General features: G+C 45.4%; 2 protein-coding genes across 11 annotated transcripts in view; both read left to right on the forward strand.

Moving 5' to 3' along the window:
• LOC134017380 (diacylglycerol kinase beta) overlaps positions 1-12,278 on the forward strand; it is a 52,311-nt gene extending 40,033 nt beyond the window's left edge. For all 4 annotated transcript variants that reach the window (XM_062456918.1, XM_062456920.1, XM_062456919.1 and 1 more), the window contains 4 exons: positions 444-645; positions 6,470-6,590; positions 7,399-7,459; positions 8,005-12,278. In XM_062456918.1, coding sequence (XP_062312902.1) covers positions 444-645; positions 6,470-6,590; positions 7,399-7,459; positions 8,005-8,103 — 483 coding nt within the window. In that variant the 3' untranslated portion in view covers positions 8,104-12,278. The remainder of the gene's footprint in view (positions 1-443; positions 646-6,469; positions 6,591-7,398; positions 7,460-8,004) is intronic.
• Positions 12,279-14,099: 1,821 nt separating this feature from the next.
• etv5a (ETS variant transcription factor 5a) lies at positions 14,100-26,037 on the forward strand. Of its 7 annotated transcripts, none has more exons than XM_062456922.1 (13): positions 14,100-14,266; positions 15,819-15,942; positions 16,117-16,207; positions 16,406-16,453; positions 17,187-17,237; positions 19,118-19,241; positions 19,351-19,647; positions 20,539-20,825; positions 22,259-22,324; positions 22,731-22,799; positions 23,051-23,220; positions 23,485-23,592; positions 23,977-26,037. In XM_062456922.1, the coding sequence occupies exons 2-13, from the start codon at positions 15,895-15,897 to the stop codon at positions 24,205-24,207; spliced, it is 1,590 nt and encodes a 529-aa protein (XP_062312906.1). In that variant the 5' UTR covers positions 14,100-14,266; positions 15,819-15,894; the 3' UTR covers positions 24,208-26,037. The 7 variants fall into 7 exon arrangements, with proteins under 7 accessions (XP_062312906.1, XP_062312907.1, XP_062312908.1 ...); XM_062456923.1 differs by having other exon boundaries at positions 19,354-19,647; XM_062456924.1 differs by having other exon boundaries at positions 16,120-16,207.
• The last annotated feature ends 396 nt before the right edge of the window (positions 26,038-26,433 follow it).

The following is a 26,433-nucleotide window of genomic DNA, read 5'->3' on the forward strand; positions in this document are numbered from 1 at the left end:
GACAATGAACACAATGGTCTGCAGATAACTTCACAGTTTCTGTGTGTTTGTGTGTGTCCCATTTCAACCTGCGTACATCAAGACTGCCCATGTTTACCAACAGTTCATGAGAATAAACTTGATGAGACTTTCAGCGAAGGTTCAAGTCATATCTATTGACAAGATTTCAGTGGTCTTAATTAATTACATGCTGAATTACATTTGTCGGGTAATTGGAAACAATATCTCATTACCCCTCTCTAACCTTTCCAGGCCTGGGTTTTAATGGATGTGTGGAAAGATGTGAGAGGTTTCCTGTGTTGTACACTGTAGTGATTTCTCCTGTAACCATATAGGGTCATTCTAGGTTATTAGTTCTATATAGAGGTGTCAGACCTTCTCTCAATAGTCCTTCTAACCTCTCTCTCTCTCTCTCTCTCACACTTTCTCTCTCTCTCCCCCAGTGTGACGGTATCATCCTTGACCTCAGCAACACCTCCTTGGAGGGTATTGCAGTCCTCAACATTCCCAGCATGCACGGCGGCTCCAACCTGTGGGGCGAGACAAAGAAGAGGCGGAACTATAACCGTATGAGCAAGAAAGTTCCAGACAGAATGCCTGCCAGCACAGTCACAGACGTAAAAGAGCTCAAGTTCTGTGTGCAAGGTGAGTCAATGGGCCCTCCATGCTTCAAAACCAATTTCAAAAACATTCTGCTACATAGTGTGCGAAGTTCTGCAATGGAGCCAAGTCTGGCCATCTCTTAGATATTTCACCACATCATGTACAGGATACAGCATATACAATGGAAAATGTGACCCTAATCCAAGATTTTGATTTTGTTGGTGTAAGTGTATGTGTGTACTCCCTGAGGGGGGATACAGGATGGAGGATACCCTAACCCACACACACACACATACACACATTTCAGTGGGTGATTTCAGTGCGTTCTCTGTCACAGTAGTCCTTGGGGATGCGCTGTGCTTGCAGGACTAGTGTTCAAGGTCAACAAGGAGCATCTGTTTTCGGTTGCCATAAGTGAACCTCTTTCACTGTCTGTGAGTCTCAGTGTCAGGTGAGCTGTGATGCTAGACCCACAGGGCGTGGTGAGGGCAGAGGACAGAGGAGTCAGGGGTGACCGTAGCAGGACTGGCCTTTCCTTACTCCCTCTCTATCTTTCTCCTTCTCTCCTTTGCTCTCTCTTTCTTTGTGACTGTTTCCTACCCTGTATTATTTGCGGTGCCCCTGCCATCCTGCAGCCTTCGCAGTCCTAAAACTCCCTTCCTGTGTTCACTCCCTGACTCTCTTCTTTCGTTCATCCGTATCACCTCATTTCACCTCGCTCCGTTTCTCTCTCTCTCTCTTTCCCTTCATCATTCCACCCCCGTGCGACTCACACGTCACAGAACTCATATGAATCTGGTTTCCATGGAGACTCCAGGGCTCCACTGAACTAGAAAGACACAGAGAGCAGGAGTGAAAGAATGAGAGAAAACGAGAGGACAGAAAGACAGAGGGATAGAAGGGGAAAAAAAGGAACAGGGGCTATTGTCAACTGCATGACTCATATCAGTAATCTTTAACTGCCCTCCAGCCATAAGCTTTTGCTGAGGTCTGACCACTGCCCTTGAAAACACCCACTGCACAGTACTATTTTGTACTCTACTCTGCAGTTCCATAACACATTGTCACCTCCCCATCCCCTCACCTGACCACCATGCACTCTGAGGGGCCTGCTTCTTGGCACCGGTCTACGGCCAGAGTCCAAAGGTTCTGGGACAACAGGACATTCTGTCCATATGCTGGGGTATTTATAGCCTAAGAACGCAGAGGAGACTTCTACACACACAGGCATGCACATGCGTGCACGCACACACAGTAACACGCACACACACACCTCTAAAGCTGAGTGACAGCCCCTTCTTAAGCACATCCATGTATAAATACACACTCGTCAATGCACCTGTGAAGCCTCGCAAATACCGTATTGATGATTTGGTTTGTAACACCATTTCTGCTAACGAAAGTCTCCAGTCATAGCCGCTCTACTCCCTCCAGAAGTCTTATAAGATCAACGTCAGCAGACGTCAAGCAGTGCTTCATGCAAACTGATTAACAGTGCTTTTAAACTGTCAACTCATGACTTACCTTTAAGGGATCTGCCATGCTGGCTATTTACTCTGCAGCGCTGTGTGTGTGTGCGTGCGTGCGTGCGTGTGTGTGTGTGTGTGTATGTGTGTGCATGCATGTGTGTGTGTGTTGAGGTATTGTTCTGCTCGTGTGTACAGTTGTCCCACAGGGTTTCCCCTTTATTAAATGATCTCCTCCCTCTAATCCCATTCAGAAAGGCGATACAGAGAAGGACATGTGATTTCTTCGAGTGAGCTGTATGCGTGTGCTTTTGTGCGTATGTATTCGTGTGCATACAGACGTGCGTACTGTAAGTGTGTGCGCAGAGGTGTTTGTGTGCGTACGCACTGACGCCTGTGTGTGTGTGTGTGTGTGCCAGTGCACAAGCGTATATGGGTCAGTGTTTTGTGTTCCTGAAAGCCTACTTGCCCATGTGTCCACCTTTTGACAAATTGTTTACAACAGTTGTTTGCTCACCAGCAATAAGATCAGGCCTTTAAAGCTGGACGCAAGAGATAATGCAATCAGCCCGCTTACCCTGACACAGAGAAAGGAATCCTGAGCTGGAGCAGTTTCAGTTCTGAGGATGAAGCTGTCTTCTCACTAGGGACAGACTCCTCCCAATGGAGACAGACACAGTTCTGGATCAGCCCTGTCTCCTCCAACTTGGGGAATACATCACTGGCGGTCCCTCTCTCCTTCCACTAGGGACAGATAAAGTTGTTGATCATGGGAAGGGGGGTCTCATCTTCCCTGTTATTCAACTGAACGTGCAGTACCACTTCTCAGATAACTAATAATTGAAAGAGCTGAAACCAGAAAAGGTTGTTTGTGAGGCTCCAGTATAGAGGTCAGTACAGAGGTAAGGGCAGGTTATGTCACTATAGCGCTTTGGGTCCACTGGGTGGTTTTTGAAGCTCCATGGTTGGTCCTGGCAAGATTTGCACATCCTCTTTTCGACAGGGGTTTGTGAAAAAACCACACATTCCTACCCAAAAGCAGTCTAACATCACACCATGGCGGTTACCAGGACTATTTTAGAGTACAAGCATCAAGGGACAGTATTATTATCCTTTCATACAGAAAAATAAGACTGTTATTTTTCATTTCCTGCATTGCTCATTGCCACAGAAATAGATTCTCTCTAAATGAAAATAATCCTACCCTAAGGGTGGGGGGAAAACTGAGGATGATAATAATGATGATGAGGAGAATTAGAATACTAATGAAGATGACAATGATGAGTCCTAGAAGGAGGATTGAGATAAGGTTCAGAGTAAGAATAGAGAACAGGCGGAGGAGAATGATGGCGATAAAGTGATACAGTATGTTATGTGTCACTGTAATTTCTGAAGAGGCAATTGTCAGATGGTTTTCCCACACTAGAGACTAGATTGATGGGTTTTTAGTGTGAGAAACATGTTTGTGATTGACACCAACACAATGTTAAGGAAATAGAAGCTCTGAAAGGGCAGAGGCAATGTGATCAGAGTGTTTGACAGATTATCCATTTGCAACATCCTCTCATGTGAGTAGGAATATGTGAATGAATGGATGAATGATTGACTGAATGAGTTAGGGAGTAAACAAACCAATGTATTTATTTGGGGGAATGGTACAATAAGTACAACCTCTGTGTGTGTCATGTGTCATTGCAGTGACTATGTTCTGTCACTGGGCCAGAACCAGGCATCGCCCACGCCTACACCTTCACCACGGTACCTCAGTGTGGGCTAGTTCCTCTTGACCATCTGCCGCGGCCTCCCCAAGACAATGACAGCCTGCTGGTGGGGAGGGCGCCAGGCGAGGGGGTGGAGGCAGGAAACTAAAACACTGGTTTATAAATACAGACCACCAATATAGCGACACACTCAAACAGGGCAGTAGCCATGAGGGGGCCTGGAGGGCCCCCCTCATTTATATGTCCGCCCCCCCCTCCCCCCTTACTTAAATAAAAACATGAAAGAATTGTTGATATATAGATACATAAGTATATACATACTTTTTTGCCCCCTCATTTTAAGATGGAAGCCCCGAAATGTTTTATTTTCTGGCAATGCCCCTGCACTGCAGTATAGGACTTTTTTCCCTCTGGGGTGGGATGAGATTATTATGATAGCAAAACAACGTTTGGAGGGTGCCGCTTCCATACAGTGTATGGTTGACCTATTACTTTAAAGAACACTGAAAGATGGGTGTAAGAAGTGACCACTAACTAATATTTCACAAACACTGTTTCTCTTCCTTATTCTGACATGGCTCTGGTTAATCTTAACCTTGTAGTTAACAAGCAACTCCTTTAATCCTCTATGTGTGTGTATGTAAGTGTGTGGGTGTGTGTGTATGTGTGTGCACATGTGTGTGAAGGGCAAATAGTGCCTGTGGCACAGCAGTATTAAATGCTGTTGGGCCAGCATTACCATCCATCCCCCACAATGCACTATGCCTAGGTTATGCAAGAGGCTGTTCTGGTCTATTATTAGTGCTATCTCACTGAGATGTAGTGCTGTGAGTAAACACACTGATGGATCTGGTGAGGTGAGAGGCGGCATGGTAGGCATCTCTGCCATCAGGCTAGCAGAAACATACTGTGGATGCCCATGTTTGGTAGGAGGAAGTGTGTGTATTGGGTGGGGCTGTAGTGAGGGGGCGTAGTGGTATGAAGGGCGCGAGGGTTGGAGGAATGTGCGAATGACATAATACCCATATTTGTATACATATGTACTGTATACTATATATATATTTATATAGCATATTAGATACTATACTATTCTAAACTGTATTAAATTATACAATACTATACCACACCACACCACACTATAAAATATATCATGTACAGTGTACACACTACTAATGTTCACTGGACTCAACATTTTCACTCAAGAAACATTTGATGAGTAGATAATAATGTGCTAAAGAGCAGCCTGTAAGCCCTGGCTAGGCCCATGCGTCATGCTGTATTTGCCTCTCTGTTCGTCTGAGGCACTAAAAGGCCAGTTTGATCTTACTGACTGGACAATCCTATTATTCTTTCTTGGAAAACTCCAGGGACTGGAGGGAGGAGGTTGTAATGAAGGGAAGCACTTGCTCTTGAGCCTGTGTAAATGGGCTGGTCTCCAGGATGAGAGGAGAGACAAAGGGGGCGGGGGGTCCTCTGGTTTGCTCCCCATCCCTTGGCAAAGCCGACAGGGCTGTGTGTTTTCAGGACAAACCCCCCTCCCCTCTGAACACAGCGTGACCACGGCCGATCGGCTGCCATCCGGACAACGCAGGCAGGGTTTGGAGTGGGGGTGTGGGCAGTTTGTCCCAAAAGAAAGGATGTTGTCCCCGTAAAATGTAACAAACAGTATATCTCCTCTTGCATGGGTCGTTGTGTTTGACTTGGCTTTTCTCTAACGTAGAGCACAGTGATATGTCATGGAAGATAAATTACATGGGTTTAGAATGGAACAGAATATATTGTGTGCCTGTGTTGAAGATGCCATTTTGCTCCAATTGCTTTCAAGCCACAAGTCACACCCTTAACTTTTTCACGTTATTTGAAGCAAGAATGTTGATTCAAAGTGTACCTACCCTTAGTGATTTTGAAGGTTTTTGTCCCTCATTATTACGCTCTGTGACATTTTCTGTACAATTGTCATCTGAAATATTCATCATTGTCGGTGACTCACCAACTTTGATGTTTCTGTATAAACTTTAACAGTGTTCAGAGCTAAGCAGGAAAAAGCATGATTCTTATATTATTCCTAACACGTCCCCCATACATGAGCACTGAATTATATGTACCTCCACTGTTGGCTCTCATGCCTGATGTGAAGTAGGATGAAGATCTAACTTAATGGAAATGACCATTCAATCTCAGAGGATGATGTTTAAATAGAACACAGTTTTTCCAGATTCTTAGATTGTGATCAGCTGTGCAGAAGGAATTTTTCAGTGAAGTTAAGTGAAGGGTTAAGTGATGTTGTGGAACCAATATTAGTTATCAGTTAACACTGAGACTGTGCGCCAGTCTAAACAGACCAGAGTTGCATGTTCAAACTGCTCCCCAGCCAGACATGATTGAATGAGGACCCCCGGGCTCCAGGACGGTTGGTTCACCTCAGAAGAGTACCTCAATTGTCTAAAGAGGATTCTTCCCCCCATCTGTGCTGATGTTGTCAGATAACGCATAGGGGAGGACAGAGTACAAGGAGTACAGGTTCAGTTCTCGCGTTTCGAATGCCATGCTGTGGAGTCAGGAAACGTCTTAACTTGTATTAGTCTGCCTCTTTTTTGACCTGCATTAAATGCTGTTAAACAGCTCCCTCTGTGTCTACCCCTCTCCTCCCTCTACCCCCCCCCCATTCTCTCTCTCTAGATCTCAGTGACCAGCTGATGGAGGTGGTGGGTCTTGAGGGAGCTATAGAGATGGGCCAGATATACACAGGCCTGAAGAGTGCTGGTCGCAGGCTGGCTCAGTGTGCTAGTGTCACAATCAGGTAAACAGATTTGGCCACAGACCCACATGGACATACAGGCAAATTACACTCTTCGTTGTGAATGGACAGGGCCCTTAACACAGAGGGTCTTTCTGCTCAGATCATTATACATTCAATCCAAACTATGACCGAAAGAGACACACTGTCACAATCATCTGTGAAGTGACAGGTCACCCAGTGTCTTCCAGGCCTCTCCTGTGAGGCCTGACTGAGTAGAGTCAGTGTTCCCTGTGTGTGTTCCATCCAGGTTCAGTCAACAGGATGATCATGATCAACAGGATTGATCATTCTTCCATACACTGTTTCCCTAGCTGTAGGGGCATGCATGAAAGGCTTAAACTAACTTTGTGTGTGTGGGAAGAGGTTAGGGGCATTCTGAGTGTGACTGAGAGTGTGTGTGTGAGTGTGAGTGTGAGAGAGAGAGAGAGAGAGAGAGAGAGAGAGAGAGAGAGAGAGAGAGAGAGAGAGAGAGAGAGAGAGAGAGAGAGAGAGAGAGAGAGAGAGAGAAAGAGCATGCACTTGTGTGAGTGTGTGTACAGTGGGTATGTGAGTTTAAAGAGTGGGGGCTTGTCTGGGAACGGGACTCGTGGGAACAAAGGGAGCTGTGTTTGACCCTGTCCTGGGACGGTGTGAACAGGCTACTGATGCCTCTGAGGTGCGTGTGATCTAACCCCCCTCCCCCCTCCCCAACCCTGCCCTCTGTACCCTGGTCCCAACCCCCTACTCCCTGTGTCCTCCTCCCTACCTCCTACCCTCTACGCCCTATCTCCCACCCCCTGCCTCCTCCACCATATATCCTTGTTCACAGGACATCCAGACTGCTGCCCATGCAAATCGACGGAGAACCGTGGATGCAGCCGCCCTGCACGGTGAGACGCCATTATGCTGCTGTACTGGAGCAGAACTGAAATGTTGGAACGTTGATAAAATATGAGTAGGGTGCATTATGCGTTTTTGTTTTTTCAGGCTCAAACTGAAAGTCTTTTTCAGCTCTGGTCTGAGCAAACAGAAAATAACAGTGAAAAGACTTGTGAACTTCCTTACATACAATAGTACTTTTTATGCAATTTACTGTAGATAAAACACGTACTTGTCGATTCTGGGCATTCATATAAACTTTGCTTTTAAAATGGCCTTGTCTCTTTTGGGAAGGCTTTCCAGTAGACGTTGGAACATTGATCCAGAATTTCCTTCCATTCAACCACACAGGCATAATTGAGATTGGGCACTGATGTCGGGCGATTTTATTTCCCCTTTTCTGAGATCAATTCTCTGAACCAACAAATCCCTGCCTCCTAGACACATGTGGATTTGGGAGTATTGAACATTGAGTTGAATATATCATTTCGGGGTACTGCAAGCAATATCACGTTTGTACCTTCTTATATTGTGCCCTCTGGTCTGTCACTTTCAGGTCAGGATAACTCACAAGAACCAGGTTCCCATGTTGCTCGGTCCTCCCCAGAAGACCCCCTTTTTCTTCTTCAAGAAACGCAACAGGAGTCGGGACTAGCAAAGATGGGGACACCACCAAATCATTCCCTTTTCACATACTTAGAACATCCACATTCTCACGCATCCATATACATACAGTACGGTACATATACTCACATATATACAAACACCCTTCAAAAGACTGGTGTTCTGTTTCCAATGGGACAGGGGTCTGAATGGGATTGTGCTGATTATGTTAGAATATGTAAAGATCAGAACAGTAGAATCATCCTAAAGGAACAGACTCTGTGTCCAGACCGCTTCCTGTGTGTCTACCAACTAGTTTCCTTGAAGGATGGACCCCTTCCAACTGCACCCCAGCCCTAACCACAGCCATACTCCATCCCCAGTGTTCCCTAACCCTGGACCCAGCCCCAGACACCAATGCCAAATCCCAACCCGTAGGCCTCAGGTCCGACCCAGATGAAAGCCCTTAATGTGCTCCAATGCCACTCTGAACCAAGTATTGGGTTGTTGAAGGATACTGTCAAGGCCCTTCAACAAAGAGATTATGGAGCGTGAGAAGGGAGAAATGAAGTGAGGAGTAAACTAAATAATGCTCTACTCTCTAAAAGAAGTAGGCTAAAAGGTTAAAGACAGGAGAGAGGAAAAGAAGAAAAGAAGAAAGAGCCCAGAAGACGGAGAGAGAGAAAGAGGGTGGGCCTGAAGTGAAAGTAGGGTGGTGGTAGTCCCTGTTCGTTTACAGGAGTAGAGAGTAGGCTCTACCTCTTTGAGGAACCGTGTGAATAATGTATGAATAAAGCATGTAAAAGCACTCACTCCAGAGTCTCCCCATAGCACAACACTGGGCTGCTGGGGAGATGCAACGGAAAACTCATCCATTATTGACGTGTGAGTTTATAGTTGAGGGTGGCAAGACACAACAGCAGTCAGCCAGGCCTGGGGAGACAAACAGGGATTTTGACCCCCAGCAACTTAGGACCACAAACATCTTTTGAACTGTGTTTTTAGAGTCAGTTGCGACTTTAGTTTCAGGCCCTAGGCAAAATGTGACAGAGAGGTTAGTATCATCATTGTGAGCTTCAATGTTTGTAGACTATGGTCTTTTCACTGGCATTTTATCTTTCTATATGACAGATCAGTGTCCCACGGCCACATGGAGGACAGTGAGATGAGGGAGGGTGAAGAAACTGACCCCAGACCCGAGGTCTAATCTGGAATTGGGAGAGGGTTGGAGTTCGAAAGATAGGGTCATGCTTGGGATTGCATAGCACATCGGATTTTCTGAATGAACATTTTAGGAGAGCGAACATAGGTGTGAATATCTCACAGGGCAGGCGTTTGCTACTGTATGTCCGAGGTCCTGATCTAAGACACTAGGCCAGCCATGTAGATTAAACAACTCCCACCCATTCTTCAGAATGTGTCCCCTACGACAGTTGTAGAGGAACAGGGATTGAAATGGATCCCCCCATGGTATAACAGTGAGCCTCTGACAGTGAGAGGTTGATTTACCCTTTCACGCGTCGACAGGGAACTAAATTTAAACTGCTATTTCAAGAACATCTATCCTGTGAAAGAACAGTCCTAATTACAGTGTCAAAACATCAACTCACAAAGTCAAGTGTGCTGTGGGGAGAGAAAAAACAACTTAAATGAAAGCTATTTTGTGCTGTTCTATTCATTTGCAAAGTAAAGTTAAGATGTGTAGTTATCAATTATGATAGAGAGAAAAGAAATTGTGGGAATTAAACTAAATTAGCAGCAATTGCTGGGCTATTACAGTAGGATGTTAGGAAGACATAGCATGGAATCCTAGCCACTTGGTACGACTACTATGTACCCTAATGAAAATATTATCATGGCCTATATACTGTATGTGCAAACACAGTATTTGTATATTTCTGGAAATAGGTACACATATACACATGAATGTGTTTTTAAAGCTACATCGGTATAAAATTATTGTAGAGATGTTAGATCTAGCTTAGAAGAGTACAGGTCAGTGTTCTTCTGTGGGTCATGTAAGTGAGTCTGGTACACCACTCATCTGGAGCCAGTCATTCTAGAACATTCAACCCAGATTCAAACCCATGTTGAATCCGGTTCTGTCCCCTGCACATCAAGTTCTCCCCCTCATCATACTCTACAAGAGCATGTTTCCGGAACATAATTCAGTTAGATTAATGGTGTGTTTCTATACTGAGGGATATTATCAGTTGAATGTAATGTATTGGGGGTAACGTTGAAGACAACACAGGAGTATTTTTGTCTGGATTGAATGTTCAAAAGAAAGAACCTGGCCTTGGCTAAGCATGATGGTTTTGTCCTTTGTGTACAGGGTTTTTTTGATAAGTGTGGAGTCCTAATGGTACACTGAGTTGTACTTTAGGGCGAGGCTGTGACGTTGTCTCCCTGATTCCCTTTAAACTACACTGAGCAGCCACTTGCACCCAGGCCCCACAGAAGCAGAGATGATGTCTGATGACCATAGGGTCTGACTGAAGTAGAAGAATACAGGTATTATGCTTGTTAACATAAATGAAACCTATCCTACCCTAACTATGGCACCAGATATCTGAAATACATTTTGGAATTGGATGTGGTGCTGTTCTCCTTAGGGTACAGATATGGAGAACAGATCTTGGAACAGCTTTGATGGGCAACACCACCCTGTAGTGGATCGCTGACCCTGCTGGTCCTAGCAGTTCCATCAGACCCCTTTGTATGACATCAAATTCCATGAACCCATGCGGTCATTGGACATAACACAAAAGTGTTTTTAGTGTCTTTCATGGAGCCTGGAGCAAGGAGACTCAGTGAAGAAGAGTGCATGTTTACAGTTACTTTTCAGTTATGGGAAGGATGATTATAAACAGTTAATGTGTACATAGATATTTGTTTATATATTTTATCTGAAGTTACACCACCGCATGCCTGCTGAATCAAAGGTGACTAAGAATGTCTGCCTGAGGTGAGAGAGACCACGCTGATTGTTGTAACACTTTCCCTTCAACCCTGACCTGTGACCACGAGTCATATTACTCAACCCTGACCTATCCTTTGCTTCAGTTTCCATTTCCTTGTATATTTATTTGTTGTGTTTCCCTTTTGGTAGCATGTCGATAATACTGTGCAAGGGCATCAGTGGCTGGCTGTGTTGGTAAAAAGAAAAGAAGCATTCCCAGGAGAATGGTCCACCATTTTGAATCTTCGCACTGTGTGACTCAACAGGAGATTGATATCAAGCCCACACAGAACACGTCTGACTCGATGTTCAACGTCCATGTCACAAGTCACCACTCATCTCTGGAGGGATCAATAGCCTTAACTAACAAATGGAACCACACACACCAGTGATATTTCAGCCCTTTTGAGAGACAGCAGGACTCTTGCAAGTATAAACAAGCCAATAAACAAAAGGAATTTGATGCTGAAATTGCAGATAAATGTGATCAATTATCCCCCTGTTTCTGTGTTGCAATAATCCACTGCCATTACCAAACTGCCCTCTCCCATGGGGGCGTAACTAATCAACCGCTAGTAAAAAAAATAATTGGTTTGTTCCTGGTTGTCAACACATTTGTAGAATGTGACCTCAGATCACCGTAAACAAGCTAAGAACTCTGAGGCCGTCCATCATCTTGCTGTCAGTCAAGTCTTATTCTGTGTGACAGGGGTTTTCTATGTTTTGCATGTATCGTCTGTCTGTGTTCAAGTCATGTGTTGAGACCACACTGCCTCAGTAATGTACCTGATACATGGAGCAGTTGCGTTTGGAGTGGTGGCATCAACTAAGGATGAATGCAGTCCATGTTACTGCTCAGAGTTTGCCATCGCACAACACAAATCTACTAACTACACTGTCCTATCTACATCTTTTCATCTAACACATCCACTCACATGTGTACCCATCCAAAGAAGCAACCTTTAAAAGAGACCTTCTCCTTGCTCACGGAGGTAGTGTGGCATACGGTCATGGCGATGTGATTCTATTCTTAGCCAAGACAGATTAACAGTATTGAGTGACATCAGTGGCACAGATGCAGCAGTAGAGCTCATATCATTCCCGAGTGTGATGTTCTACATGTATGTATAAAGCCCCTGTTCCCCCTCAGGGTCTCAGTGGTATGTAACTGTCTGCCCCATAAAGCAGTCAGGGTCAAGGGCAGACAGCTGCCCCCCCCCCCCCCACCTCCCAATCCTGAACTGTGATTGGACAGAAAAGAGGGAAGAATCAATATCTTCATCCTCTGCCCTTTGTCTGTCACCATCGTCATCTGTTAGCTGTGAGCACCCATTGTTTTGATGGACAAAAGATTTATCAAATAAACAAAAAAGGTTGAATATGCATACTTTTCTGCCTTTTGTTTTATGGATTGATATAAAATATTGTTTAAAAGAAACTGTGTGCACACAAATACAACTTTCTCTCAGTCGTCTCTCTGAATACAATTATTTTAATATAATGGTCCGTTTTAGGCCTTTTCAGTTACTAAACTGGTAGGAATATTGCAGTTCAATACTCTTATATAAGGAGCATGAAAAACATGTATCCTTTTGTCATTATCTGACCCAGATCAGAATCTACCGATTCAATTCCCTTTTGGCTCTCCTTTTTCTTGAGAGTGTACAAACCACGATCATATAAAAGACAGTGAGTGAGGTGGTGTGTCTATTTGACCTTTGGCTTTAAGGCTCTTGCAGAGTCAAACATTTGAGCGGAGAGCAAGAAAGAGAGAAAGTGAGAGAGCTGGGATTATACAACTAGAAGCCCCATAGACAAGCCATCGTTGGGTGGCTCTATCATGCTGCTAAGATAATAAGGCAGGAATGATCTCTTTCCTTGTGCTATTAATAGCGGGCAAGTCAAATCTCGTCTCTTAACTGGAGGCACTAGTTTCTCATTTTAACTTATTTTTTAAAGGTGCAAATAGACAGATTTTCACTGGATATGACTGACAGCCAAATCACTCAGTGAATAAGCTGCAATTCACTTATTGAGTGTTATACCAGATGAGAAGAAGGGTGCTAATGCTATACACAGTGTCACAGTGACCTGGAAGTTTAGACCAGGATAAAAAGGACAATAAATATTAACTTGAGGTCTCCTACAAACATTCTCAAACACAGTCTTTACAGAACAGGTTTGTACATACTCTCGACATGTGTCGTCATGTCAAGTGCATGTATTTTGGGGAACACATTTGAATGGGAACACAATATGCTAGCTCTTACACCCCCTCCTCTCTCCTACCACCTCAGCACCGACTAATATATCAGGGAAGATGTAAGATCTGCTCTGATCCCGAGACCTCAGAGCCAATCAACAAAGACACAGTGCATTCATGTATTTATCTATTCCTACTATTATTGTCTCTTTTCCGATCTTGTAAGCTCTGCAACACAGCTGTTTGGTTTCAAGGGATTATGATTTTCATACCAGCTGTTGGATGTCCCTGGGAATGTAACCTCTTCTACTGAACGCCAGGGATAGTGTGTTTGTCCAGCTCCTAATTTAGTGATGCTGGTGTTAATGACAAGGGTTGGCTACTAGAGAACTTTGACCCTCTGGCACTAATCCCTAACTTCATATGGCACGTGGTTCTAGAAAAAGATGGAAGAGTATACACACAAGGTTGATAGTTCAAATCCCAAACAGACCTGACAGGAGGAATTCAGTGCAGGCGATTGGATCTTAGTCTTACACACAGTCTTAAATGTTATTCAAATAATTGATGAGGAATTTCGATTAAACCGAATACATATTTAAAAATATTAACATATCTAATTTATTTATTTTGATTATATCAATATGGAAATGTGCAACATGGTCTTAAGTGTGGTGTGAGCCCTTTAAAGATCTTGCTGGCAATAACAAAAAAAAATGAATGAAACTCAGCCATTCATAAAAATAGGACAGACCTGCATGATGATTGGTTCATATGGACTTAGTTCATAATTCATTAGTTTCGGATAACCCATTGGTTACTCACTTGAGGGACACTGAGAGGGAGCCAATGAGATTCTGCATTAATGTACCACTCGCGCCCCAGGGAAAATCAGCCAGTCCATTTACCAAAAAGCTCAGTCAAGTTCTGCGAGTCTAAGGAAGCGCATCAGTTGATCACTGTAGGCTATATATACGAAACTGGGTTCGTTGTGGATTTTTTCCCCTGTGCAATCTTTCAAGACTAGAACGGGATTTAAACGCGCATACGGTAAGATGCGCATTGCCTCAGTCTGTAGAACTGTTTGTTGATTTTGGAAAGCCCAGACTAAAGATGTTACTATACGTTTGTATACGACTGCAACTGCAAATTGAGCTTTGGGTACAGATGAACGCCATCTTATAGAAAGGTTTACATTGGCAACCATTTCCTGATGCTATTTATGTAAAGTTGCGCTATATGTAAAAGTTTACGAAACGCAACATATTTAGCTGTACTTCGGTCTGTGTAAATGTTACCTCGGTCGGCTGGTATAGGGTATGTATTTTTATGAATGGGGAGGTCTTTTTTTTTTTCAGTGTTCCACACGGATCGAGTTTCACTTCATTGAGGAAAACAAGGGTCCGTCTAGGGAGGAGGGATGGGGTGAAGAGGGGAGCGGGGAGGTGATTTATTTTTTATACTTCCCCGATCAAACGCCATTGCAACGAGACCGGTGGCTCACACCGGTATATGAAGTTGTTCGGCATTTTACACTGAGGCCGAATTTGTTCACATTTATTTTCTCCAAATTCTCTCCACTCTCTCTGTGGACTATTGCACGTGCTATATGTATGTTATAGGATTAATACAAGAAATGGTAATGCTTTATTGGAAATTGTTAGGGTTTATGCTTTTTAAATGTATTTCCACACATTGTAATTATCTTTAGTCTCTACTGAGCATCCCATCTAATGTTACTTTAGAATGGCTACATCTGAGTTTCTTGTCAACTTTTAAGGTTCTGTAGACTAAAGGCGTCTTGGAATCCAGATGACAAACATGTAAGCGACATATTTCCCATATCTCGTAAAAAAGTGTGTGCCTAATGATTGGCTATCTATCCTCCATAAATTCGTCATCCATTAGGAGAACAACTAAGAGTAGCCTTCTCCATACAGCGAGTCTTACAACTCTTGATCATTTTTTTTCGCTCACTAAAGCCATCCTCGTGGATGGACATGTTACTATGTTCTATTCCCCGCTTTCCCTGCCTTACCGTTTGTTAGGCATTACGTGTTCTGTATCACTTAACTACTTCACGCACAAAGAATGCGTTTAGAGATATTCTCCACAATTAATATTTAAAGTGTAGTATGATGCAGCATTCACTTGATCCAGAAAATATGCCTATTGAAAAGAATGAGTCACTTTTTGACTGCATTCATTGTTTATTTGCTCCATATGTCCACTAGCATACAGTATTCTGCTTACTGCCTAGTGCTAATGCCCACTGGCCTTATAATAAAACCCTTCCTCTAAAGTTTCCTCTCTAGCTGATAATGATTGCACTCATAATCACCCACACAGATGGCTGGCTCTGCTTATATAACAGAGGCTACATACACAACTACAACGTATTTACATTGTGTAAAGCATGCACAAACCCAGCATGTTTATCATCTCTGCAGGCATTGGGGCTGTTGAAATGGAAAACATTAAGACAGGTGGATGTCTGGGATTTTGAAGTGCCTGCCTACAGGCACAACACGCATCTATTTCAATAGAAGATTGAGACAAGCGTTTCAGAGAATGACATGAAGGGTTTTGATTTTTTTATTAGTTGAATAGATCATAAAAGGGACCCGTCGCTTTAGGCGAAGACCCCTTCACTGGGAACCTCTGAAGACCCAGGTAACATGGACGGATTCTACGACCAGCAAGTCCCATTTATGGTCCCACCTAATGTGAGTGCACCTTCCATGACAACATTTGCCTCTGTCTGATTTCACTGCATCTCCGAATGTCTACTTTACCAATGAATAACTATCCATTTGTATCAATTACATCTCGCTGTAATTCAATTCAATTAGTCCGACAACATACACATTTTTTTCCTGTTATTCTTCATCTCATTGTAGCAGAAATCTCACGTAGAGGAACCTTACAGTCGAACTCTCAGCGACAGGAAAAGGAAGTTTGTTGATACCGAACTTGCCCAGGACACAGAAGGTACTTGGATAAATGAACCGTTCTTGATGATATTGTGACCCCCTCCAGTCATCCCATGACATCTTCATACGTGAGACTGTGTTCCTGGACAATAGCTTGTGCTACAGCATGATCATCCATCTTGATGTGCAGTGTTTTGTATATCGTAGCTAAGGACTGTAGACTCTAGTTTGAACCCTTTTCTGTTTTTATTCTTAGATCTATTTCAAGACCTCAGCCAGTTGCAGGAGATCTGGATTGCTGAAGGTGAGTTGATGCGGGCTTTGTAAACAGGTGGAATATTTTGGCAGGGTAGCTGTTGATATGGTATTGTGAACCTTATTACGCCAACATGTTTTGACCAAATAGGGCACTTCCTCCTCCTCTGCAGAATTTGATTGGATTATTTTCTGTGGCTCAGTTTTGTGCATGACTGAGTAGTGTTTGCCCTCTGTTAGACATTGGTCATGTCAATCCCTTCTCATCTCAGTCTCAGGTCTTTGCACAGTTAGCAAAGCAATTGAAATACAATTTATAGTCATTCATTAAAAAAAAATCTGATTTGAAAATTATGATGGCAGTATTTGGAGAAATTGTATATATTTTTAGATGGCCATTTAGAAACATTGGGCAGGTGACGAGATTAGAGATTAACTGTGGATGCGAATTTAAAATAGTCTTTGTTCACTCAAATGGAACAAATAGAACAAAGTTTCATGTCTGAGAAACCACTGTTATGCTGAACAAGTCCTCTATTTGTAAGAGGTAATCATAACATGTACAGGAGAATAATCAACCAGACAGTTTCTCCCTGTGGTCTTTAGCACAGGTGTAAACATTACCATTAGATTGGAAGTGGCATAGGTCTCAATTGATGTTGATATTTTTTATGGATTTTTTTCACCCTTACCAATAAAAAGAAAATACAAAAGTAAAAGAAAATTTTTTGGGGGTGTTTGTTAGTGCCTGTGTGTTTTAATGCTTTCCTGTCTCTCCACAGCCCAGGTGCCTGATGACGAACAGTTTGTCCCAGATTTCCAGTCCGATAGCTGTGAGTATCTCACTTTCATTATTTATACCCTGTAAACTCAACAATTTGTGTGCGTGTGTACAAAAAAAAACATTTCTGTTGTGATGCCCACATGTGGATGTTGTATTATATTCTACCAGTTAGCTTCATCAAGTTTGGCCATGAAAAGACTTTGCCACTGATTTAAAATCAAAACGATTTCTAAGATACTATATCTTAGCCACTCATTGGAAATCACTCAACACTGTTTCCTTAAAAGGTTTCCATCTCGCCAGTGCTTAAACGCCTCTTTCCCCTCCCTCATCCTTCTCTTTCGCCTCCCTCATCCTTCTCTTCCCCCTCTCTCATCATTCTCTTCTCCCTCCCTCATCCTTCTCTTCTCCCTCAGGGAAGAGACACCCCCTCTTTGCCTTCTCCTCCATTTTGGGTTTAATCAGCCGATTGGCATGGGGCATCACATGAGCCAAGCCTCTAATCTGATTTCACACTTTCATGCACTCAGACTCAGCCTCTGGAATGGGCCAAATTCCATAGGGGGGGGCAGTTTGGAGCTTGTAGCACCCTCCTACCCCCCCTTCACCCCAGTCCACTCTGAGTACCCCCCCCCCACACACACACACACACACACACACAGCCCAATTCAATCCCACCCTCTCCATAAGCATGGCTCCACTACCACCATTTGTCTTCACATCATAGTCTTTCTATTGCTGCCAAGGGAAATATTAGAGTTATGTTCGGCAGAGCATTTTATGCCTCCCCATTTCTGAGTGTGTTTATGTTTTAGTCTGATGTTGAGGCAGAGACAGGGCGTGGTGTCTGTCCAAGTCTGGATATTCAGTCTGCTGTCGCTGACGGGAGGTTTTGTTGCGCTAGCAGCTATATATTACTGCGGCTGACTCTATGACGTGTGTTTACAGTGGAGTCTCTGTGTGTGTAGTGTCGCTGTAGTCTGTTCACACTGAGGTGTCTGGCCTTAGCTCTTAGCTTGCACAGTTGTCGTTTTGGTTGTGCGCGTGCATTTGTGTGTGTGTGTTGGCAATTGGCAGAACTCCCCTTAGCCAGGCAAGAACCCAGGCTTTCTCACAGGCTGCCTATTCACCAGCCAAGCTCACAAAACCCCTGCAGTGAGCCGCCCATCACATGGCACTCCATGTACTGTACCCTGCCCAACAAGGAAGGGGGAGGAGGCCTGGCCTGGCCCAGCCATCTTTTCACCATCCTTTTACCCCACCCCCTGACCACCAGAATCAGGGAGAGTGTCTTGGTAATCTCCATCCATTTGCCAGCATTCTCTCTCTCCCTCCCTCTCTCTCTTTGAGCGCTGTGCCACACTCTGGGCAGCTTTATAGCACGTGCAGGGGAGCTCACATGCCCATTGTTTGCTTGCTCTGGTCTACCAGAGTCAGGGCTGATTTTATATGGCTCCTGTTACTTTGTGCCCAGGGATCCAGTTACTCTTGGCCATTATGTGGCGCCCGGAAATGGCAGGCGATGCATGGATCCAGCGTCTAATGGTTACAGAGCAGGGGGGGGAAATCATTCTGAATCATTGAATTACGACCACACTGATTCATGGGTATTGACTGGCCCGGCGATGGAAATCAGAGGGGAGCTCTTTGATTGCATGTGTGAAAAGAGGCCAAGCTATGATGCTGATCGGGGAAAGATGCCAGTTTCAGAATAGTCTGTGCTGTCCGTGTCGTTCTGAGCCATGATAAATGCTCTTTTAAGTGGCTCTCATGGTTTCTAGTGGTGGTGGAGGAGGAGGGTTGTGGCGTGCCCACTGTCAGTCCAATCCAAATGGGGTTGAGATAAGCCATTTGAGGATGTGCAGTTGGGTTCATCTGCCTTTTCTAATGTGCCATACCTTGTGTCTCCCCTTGTCTTTTTCCCCCCAGTGATGTTTCATGGACCACCAGCAGCCAAGATCAAACGGGAACTGAGTCCCTCCAAAGAGCTTTCTCCTTGTGGCCAGGACAGGAGTCCCATGCCGTACGGAGAGAAGTGCCTTTACAGCTACAGGTACACAAGACAATCCAAGCCTGGTGTCCACTCCAAAGTTCCAGTTCATTCAAGGGAAACATGTTCTTATGCAGCCCCAGGTGACCTTTGTCCTCTGTGTGTTATTCAGCAGTGCCTATGAAAGGAAACCCAATCTGGGGTTCAAGCCATTGACTCCTCCCTCCACGCCGGTCTCGCCATGCATCCCCACCAACACTGCAGGGACACACCCACTCGGCGAGCAGACTCCTCCCCCTCTCCCTCAAGTACCCAGCCAGACGCCAGGGCCACGCCCCCTGCACGGGCAGCCCATTGCCGCAGGCTCCGCCCACAATCAGCGACCACTTGCCCTTCACAGCCAGAGCCCACCCTTTGCTGTGCCCTGCCCACCAATCAACCAGGATGTCAACTTCAACCCTGAGCACAGGTGAGGGGCCTTCGCTGATACTGAAAGGGTTCTTGTTTCAGGGCAGGACCGACAGTAAAACTGTCTCCCTACTGTTACGTCACACTTACTTCATAATAAACAAGTTCCACAGAGCCGTTCACAAAAATATTTCCCAATCCTGAAAATGGGGAACATTCAGCTTTTTGCTGAATAGATTACCTTTGTGTTTACCAACACGTAAACATGCAACACTGCCCCTGAGCATTCAACTCCTGACCTGTATTTGACGGCTCTATAAATACCCGTCATAATCATATATCCAGGAGCCCGGACACTCAAGAGTGTACATTTTTCCACTGACTGGGAGACACACACACCATGTCATTTGAACACCCAGGGGTGAGGGGGGGTCTATATATGCCCTGTGACCTTTCAGTAATGCTGACATTAGGGGTGGAAAGGTGCCCGTATGTTGGCAAGCCATGTTGGGGGGGGCCACGGGTGGTGGCGTGTGCTGGCAGCCTGCCAGGTCCTCTTTGGGACACTGGTTGAACCCGACCCCTGTGGGAACGGCCCCTTCTCCTTGTGGTCGTGCTCTATCCAAAGAGGATGCAGCACTTGGGGTGTGTTGTCAGGCTGCACGACCCTGTCCTGAACCTTCTGCCCTCTAGAAAACGGAAGCCAGGATCGTCTTTTTATATCTGTTAGTGACACGGACATGGACATCTTATTTACAGCTTGTGTTTGCAAGGGTTGAATGCAGTAGCCTAGCCTCTCTGGCTCCCAAGTGGCTTGCAGTGCACGTCAGTGGGTCTTTGGCAACCTTATGAAGTGTACGCATGCAGAAAATGCAATTCTCCATGTTGAAAACATTTGGTATTTTAGGAGTCCCGCAATATCCCCCCTCACTCCTCTGCCCTTCCGTCCTAGGTTCCAGAGGCAGATGTCAGAGCCCTGCCTCCCCTTCCCTCCGTCTGAGGGGCAGACCCACCCTGCCTACCTGGCCCAGACACCTAGCAACGTGTCCCGGGAAGGAAGGCCCCCCTACCACCGTCAGATGTCAGAGCCCCTGGTCCCCGTGCCTCCCCAGGGCTTCAAGCAGGAGCTGATGGACCCCCGCTATGCTGAGCAGGGCGTCCCTGCCATGGGCCCTCCTCAGGGTGCCTTCCACCCAATGGCCATCAAGCAGGAGCCGCGGGACTTCTGCTTTGACTCTGGTAAGTGACTGGCCCCAGGGCGGTATGTGGAGGGGGTTCAGAGGCCATGGATACTCCAGGAGGGTTGAATAGGTGTTCCGCAACGCACCACCGAGTGGGCTGTACAGGCTTCTGGACAGGGAGGGCCTAGGCCTGGTCTGGGTGGGTTAGCTGTGGAAGTGTCCATGCTGCGTGCAAGTGAACTGGCCAGAGGGTGTGGAATGTGCTCGTCCCTGTTTGCTCTGAGCTGGCACACGGCTGTGAGTTTTAACGCGCCGTAAGACCTTAAGCAAACACAGGACCACACACGCACGCACACACACACACAACCACAACCCATTGCCTGCGTAAGCTCCCCTTAAAACACTGTCAATCACTCTGCCCTCCCTCACACCAACACACATGGGTCTCTTAGCCTTGCTTAAGCCACGAAGGGCAAAAAGTGGGTCATCCCTCAGGTTCAGGGAAACCTACGTCGATGGTAGGCCTACGTGGAATAGATCTAGGCCAACACCCACGTTGGGTTAGTACAAATACTTTCAGAGGAGATAAACGAGATGGATGTATTGTGAATAATGTTTTGGTTTCACAGGAAGTTGCCTCAATGCCGCAATAGTGCCAGATGTAACTCTCCCATCTCTACAGACCACAACGCAGAGTGTACCTACATTTGTTGTGGCTTAGGCTTGACATAGTCATCACTCTGTACTTTGGAGCATTCTGACGCAGACACACCAACAGCCCAGCCAGCTGTTGTCTCAATTTTGACGTCATTATCAGTATCGTCACTATCCCTTTTTTCAAATCCACTGTGTGTCTGTGTGTCTCAGCTTTAGGATGGCCTGTGATGTAACGCCAAATCCTCTTAGTTTCTTATTGCCTATAAATACGCATGTCACAGTAAAGGCTCAGGGTCTGTGGGTGGTTGGCTGGCTGGGTGGATGTACGTAGGTAGATAGGCAGTTTTCCTGGATGGTCTGATAACCACAGAGCAACAGCTCTCTAGTTTGCACCATTCCAAATGTTTAAGGAATATTTCCCCTAATTGGATAATGATCAGATATTTACCAGAGGAGAGGAAACAGAGAGTGGGAGAGGAGTGGGTGTGTGTGTGTGTGTGTGTGTGTGTGTGTGTGTGGGGGGGGGGGGGGCGCACAGTGAGACAGCAAACAGAAGTTGGGTCTTGACCCTGAGGGGACGGGGGACAGTGACAGGCGTAACTTGATAGTCTTGGTGATTGAATATGGGCAGATTCCGTCTGTAAGCCGGGGGCTTGGACATGCGAGGGCTGCTGCATGGTACGTCCCGTTCTCCCGTCACGGGCTTAGCCTGCTTCACCAGATGTGGGCTGCTGGGGACACTTAACTGCCCAGAGGTTTCATCAGTCACAGATGTGTAAGGACTATAGGTAGATGCTGTCAGTCCTAACCATTGGTCGCTTCTATGTATTACAGAAGTGCCTAACTGCCAGTCTTCATTTGGGAGAGCAGGGAGCTTCTACCAAAACAACAACCATGAAAGTAAGTAATAGTTTCACCCGCTTGAATTGTAACACGATATGTCAGTATTCACATGCATACGACATGGTATCAGCCATCATATTTTTTGCTTGGCTTATCATTTTCTCACATCCCTTTCTGTGACCCTGACCTCTAAGGAATAGAGGTCAATCAGAGGAAATGGTATCAACGTTAGGTGTTTGGTATAGCTGCTCAGGAAGACCATCTCAACCTGCCCAGCTTCATCACTGCTGCATGTTGTTGCTAACTCATTTCCCATTCCTGGGAAGCTGGCCAACTGTATTGCCTTGTGAGCTGTTTGTTCCCCCTTTGGAACATAGTGGCTAGCCTTTAACTAGACTAGTGTTTCCCACGACCCCCTCTTTAACCTAATCTCTCCCTCTCTTTGTTTTTCCTCTCGCTCCAGGTTTCAGCTTTGACAGAGACCCTCACCTGTACTACGACGATGCCTGTGTAGTCCCTGAGAGACTGGAAGGTGAGATTGGATAAGATGGCACTCAACTATTGAGCTGCTGGCAGAACATGAAAGGTCTGGGTGTATTAGTGCCGTGCTTTCATCACTGGAGAAGTGTCTTCTTTGGAGTTGAGGTGATGGGAGGGTGTAAAAGGAGCAGCCTGTCCACTTCGCCGTCAAGTCACTCGCTGGAATGTCTCACCACAGTGTGTGTCTATGGAGTCCACTGCTCCCTCCCGCTCTCTCACACTCTCTCCCACTCTCGTTCTCAGGAAAGGTAAAGCAGGAGCCGTCTGTATACAGAGACGGCCCCCCCTATCAGAGGCGGGGCTCCCTGCAGCTCTGGCAGTTCCTAGTCACCCTGCTGGACGACCCGGCCAACGGACACTTCATTGCATGGACCGGCCGTGGCATGGAGTTCAAACTCATTGAGCCTGAAGAGGTAAATCTCCTACTCTTCCAGTACTCCCTTCGTCCTAGACCCCCCCCATCTCCATACATATTTGTGTATGTATATACATTTAATATATATATATATATATATATATATATATATATATATATATATATATATATATATAACTGCCAACATCTGCTTCATGAATTGCAGTAGACAGTAGAAAATAGCCCCAGCCATTCAAGACTTTAGTGTCCTCTGACTAGTCTAGCTGTGGTAAACGACACCGCTAACACCATTTTATTTCAGGTGGCTCGGCGTTGGGGTATCCAGAAAAACCGGCCGGCCATGAACTACGACAAGCTGAGCCGCTCACTGCGCTACTACTATGAGAAGGGGATCATGCAGAAGGTAAAGGCAGGTTCACCCTTTTCCTTCTCCCCCCCCCCCCCCCCCCCAGCCCCCCTTCCCTGGCAACTGCAGGTTGTTTGCCGTTCTACTCAGACACATTAGAATACAACCTTGAGGATGATGCTGCAAGGTCTGTGCAGAGATGTGCTGCTCTGTACTCTGGAGGTCCATATCTGGCTGGCTTCACATGCCCCTTGGTAGTGAGGTGATAGGGCAGGGTTATTGATCAATGGCTGATTTGACTGGTCTCTTCTAAATCAGGCCCAGATTTTATAGGTGACAAGTAATGTTTAGGAAAAGCGACATGCCAACAGAGCCAAAAAGCACCAACATGCCCGAAGAACAGATTTGATAGATGGCTTGTCTGATGTCTTGTCTTGGTTTCCTCAGGTGGCTGGAGAGAGGTACGTGTACAAGTTTGTGTGCGACCCCGAGGCTCTGTTTTCCATGGCCTTCCCCGACAACCAGAGGCCCAACCTGAAGGCAGACCCTGACAGCCTGTCCGGGGTGGATGATGACACCCTGCCCCTCACTCACTATGAACAGAGTGCCCCCTACCTGCTGGATGCAGGGGAGCAGTGTGTCGCAGGAGTGCCCTTCCCGGATGGATATGGCTACTGACAACCCCCTGTAACTTCTCCCCGCCGATCTCTACACACCCCCCCCCCCCCCTCTCCCTTCCCCTAGCTGAACTCCTCAACCCCTAAAACGCCCAGCGCTGGAACTGCTGATCAGTCTGGAACCAAACCAACCTGCTCTTCTCAATACTACTTCTCCTCAACTCCTACCCATGTATCAGATGTAACCCCAACCCCACCACCAAGAAAGAAAGGGGGATGAAGTTGCGGACAACAGCTTCACTAGCATTGCGAGTGAGAAAGGGAGAGATGGCTAGGAGGAAAGAGATGGGGGGGCCATAGGTAGTGATGGTGAAACTGGACTCCTGAGGCCCGCCTGCCCCCCAGACTGAGGCAAAGCGCTGTTGTTGCCATGGAGACAGTGAATGCCAGAGGCCGTGTGATGTCAAAGTCTGACTGACAGAACCCTCTGTTGATCAGGCTGCAGAAGTTGTAGCAATTCAGATTTTGTGACAATCTGCTTTTCTAAATAGAGTAAATAACTATAATGTTTTAATTCTGACGAATCTAAATGCAGCACTATTCTATAGTTGCCTTTTTTTGGTCCCCCATATATTTTTCTGCCACCTATCTGAACGTTTAGAACAGTGAAAGGGCTTTAATTTGCAAAAAAAAAAAAAGAAACTCCCACCCACCAAATCAGTTTATTTCTGTAGACATAATGTTGAGAACCATTTTTAATATGCTGGCTTTTCTACAATTGGTTTTACGACTTTAACCTAGTACTTCTAACCCTCCACTTGGACATGTGATAGGAAGGACTCTCAGACCTGAGGCCTACTGTACTGTTTTGTATTGTTTTCATGCCCAGTGGTGTTTTTATTAAGTCTACTGTATGTTCTGTTGTGTTGTCCCCTTTGCTGGGCCTAGACAAACCTGTCCTGGGCCTCACAGCTGTAGGCTACTACAGGACTATGATCTGCTCTCAGGACCAGCAGCTCATTAAAGGAACACTCCACACATTTTTTCATCAACCATCACTCCTCTCATTGCCTCGGAGTTCAAACTGACTAGTGTTCCACCGCCTGACCCTGCAGCAATCATGCATCCCGCAGACTGAATTCTAAGGGATGCATCAGCCCGTATGTTCCCCTCGAGGCTTTTGAATTTATATACGCCTAAGATTTTATTCTATGTGAAAGGTCACAGTGTATTTTTCTTTTTCTATCAGGGTGCTTCATGTTACCTTGGCAGTGTACTCGTGTCCCAGGATATCAGTGGCATCGAGACCTTGCATGCAAAGAGGGTGAAACTTGACATGTTTTTCCCCTTGGAACATCTCTTTTTGCCAATCACAGGCTAGTGGGAGACCTCTGCTTCTCTTTGCATGGTGTACTGCTCTAAAGACTGTCCACTAACATATCGCTTTATTGTCTGGACAAAGAAGAAATTGTGATGTTTTCTGCATTTTGTTCATGTTTTACGTTGTTTCTTAAATGGGGGAAAAATACAAACTTATATAAAATATATATTTTTGCTAAGTCTGCATCTGTTGATTTTAATGTATACGCTGTATAGTTCTGCCTATAATAACGGATATGTATCTAAAGAAATCTAAAACCCTGTGATGCTATTTTCCGGCAGACGGTTGCTTTAAAAGGCTGCCATTGTTTTGGTAGATTGGATTATGAAGGATACATTTGTTGAGGTTTGGTCTTGAGTTCCAACAGCAATCTCTCTGTCCTAATCCACCTGTAACCCAGGGGTTGTCTGTCTGCACTTGTATAGGCTTTACCTGCTCCTTCACAATGTGTACTTTACACTGCTGAGTTTCTTCTCTACTGGGTATAATAAACTGCCCTCTATGCTTTAATTCTCTTGTGCGTCTGTGTGTTTCTCTCTCTCTCTCCCTTCTCACACAGACAGCAGCTGATAAACTTCTCTGGAGGACACTCCTTGACTTCAGTCATTACTGACAAGGTCACATGCCGTTAGCTGGGTCATGCTTCCTTTGTTAACCCTTGTGTTATCTTCGGGTCGTTCTGACCCATCAGCCGTGTGACCCACCGTCGTATTGCGACAACTTTACTGCATACAAAAACAAAGTGAAGCATTTTCTTTTAACCGTTGGGCTGTCTCAGACCCCCCACATTGCGAAGGTTAAAAGAAAATTATTTTTATTTGTTTTTGTATTGGGTAAAATTGGGTAAACACAACGATGGTTCGTTATGAACCTTTGGGTCATGTGACCCGAAGGCAGCACGAGGGT

The sequence above is a fragment of the Osmerus eperlanus genome, chromosome 3 (genome assembly GCF_963692335.1).
Source record: "Osmerus eperlanus chromosome 3, fOsmEpe2.1, whole genome shotgun sequence".
In the NCBI taxonomy this organism is placed as follows: Eukaryota; Metazoa; Chordata; class Actinopteri; order Osmeriformes; family Osmeridae; genus Osmerus; species Osmerus eperlanus.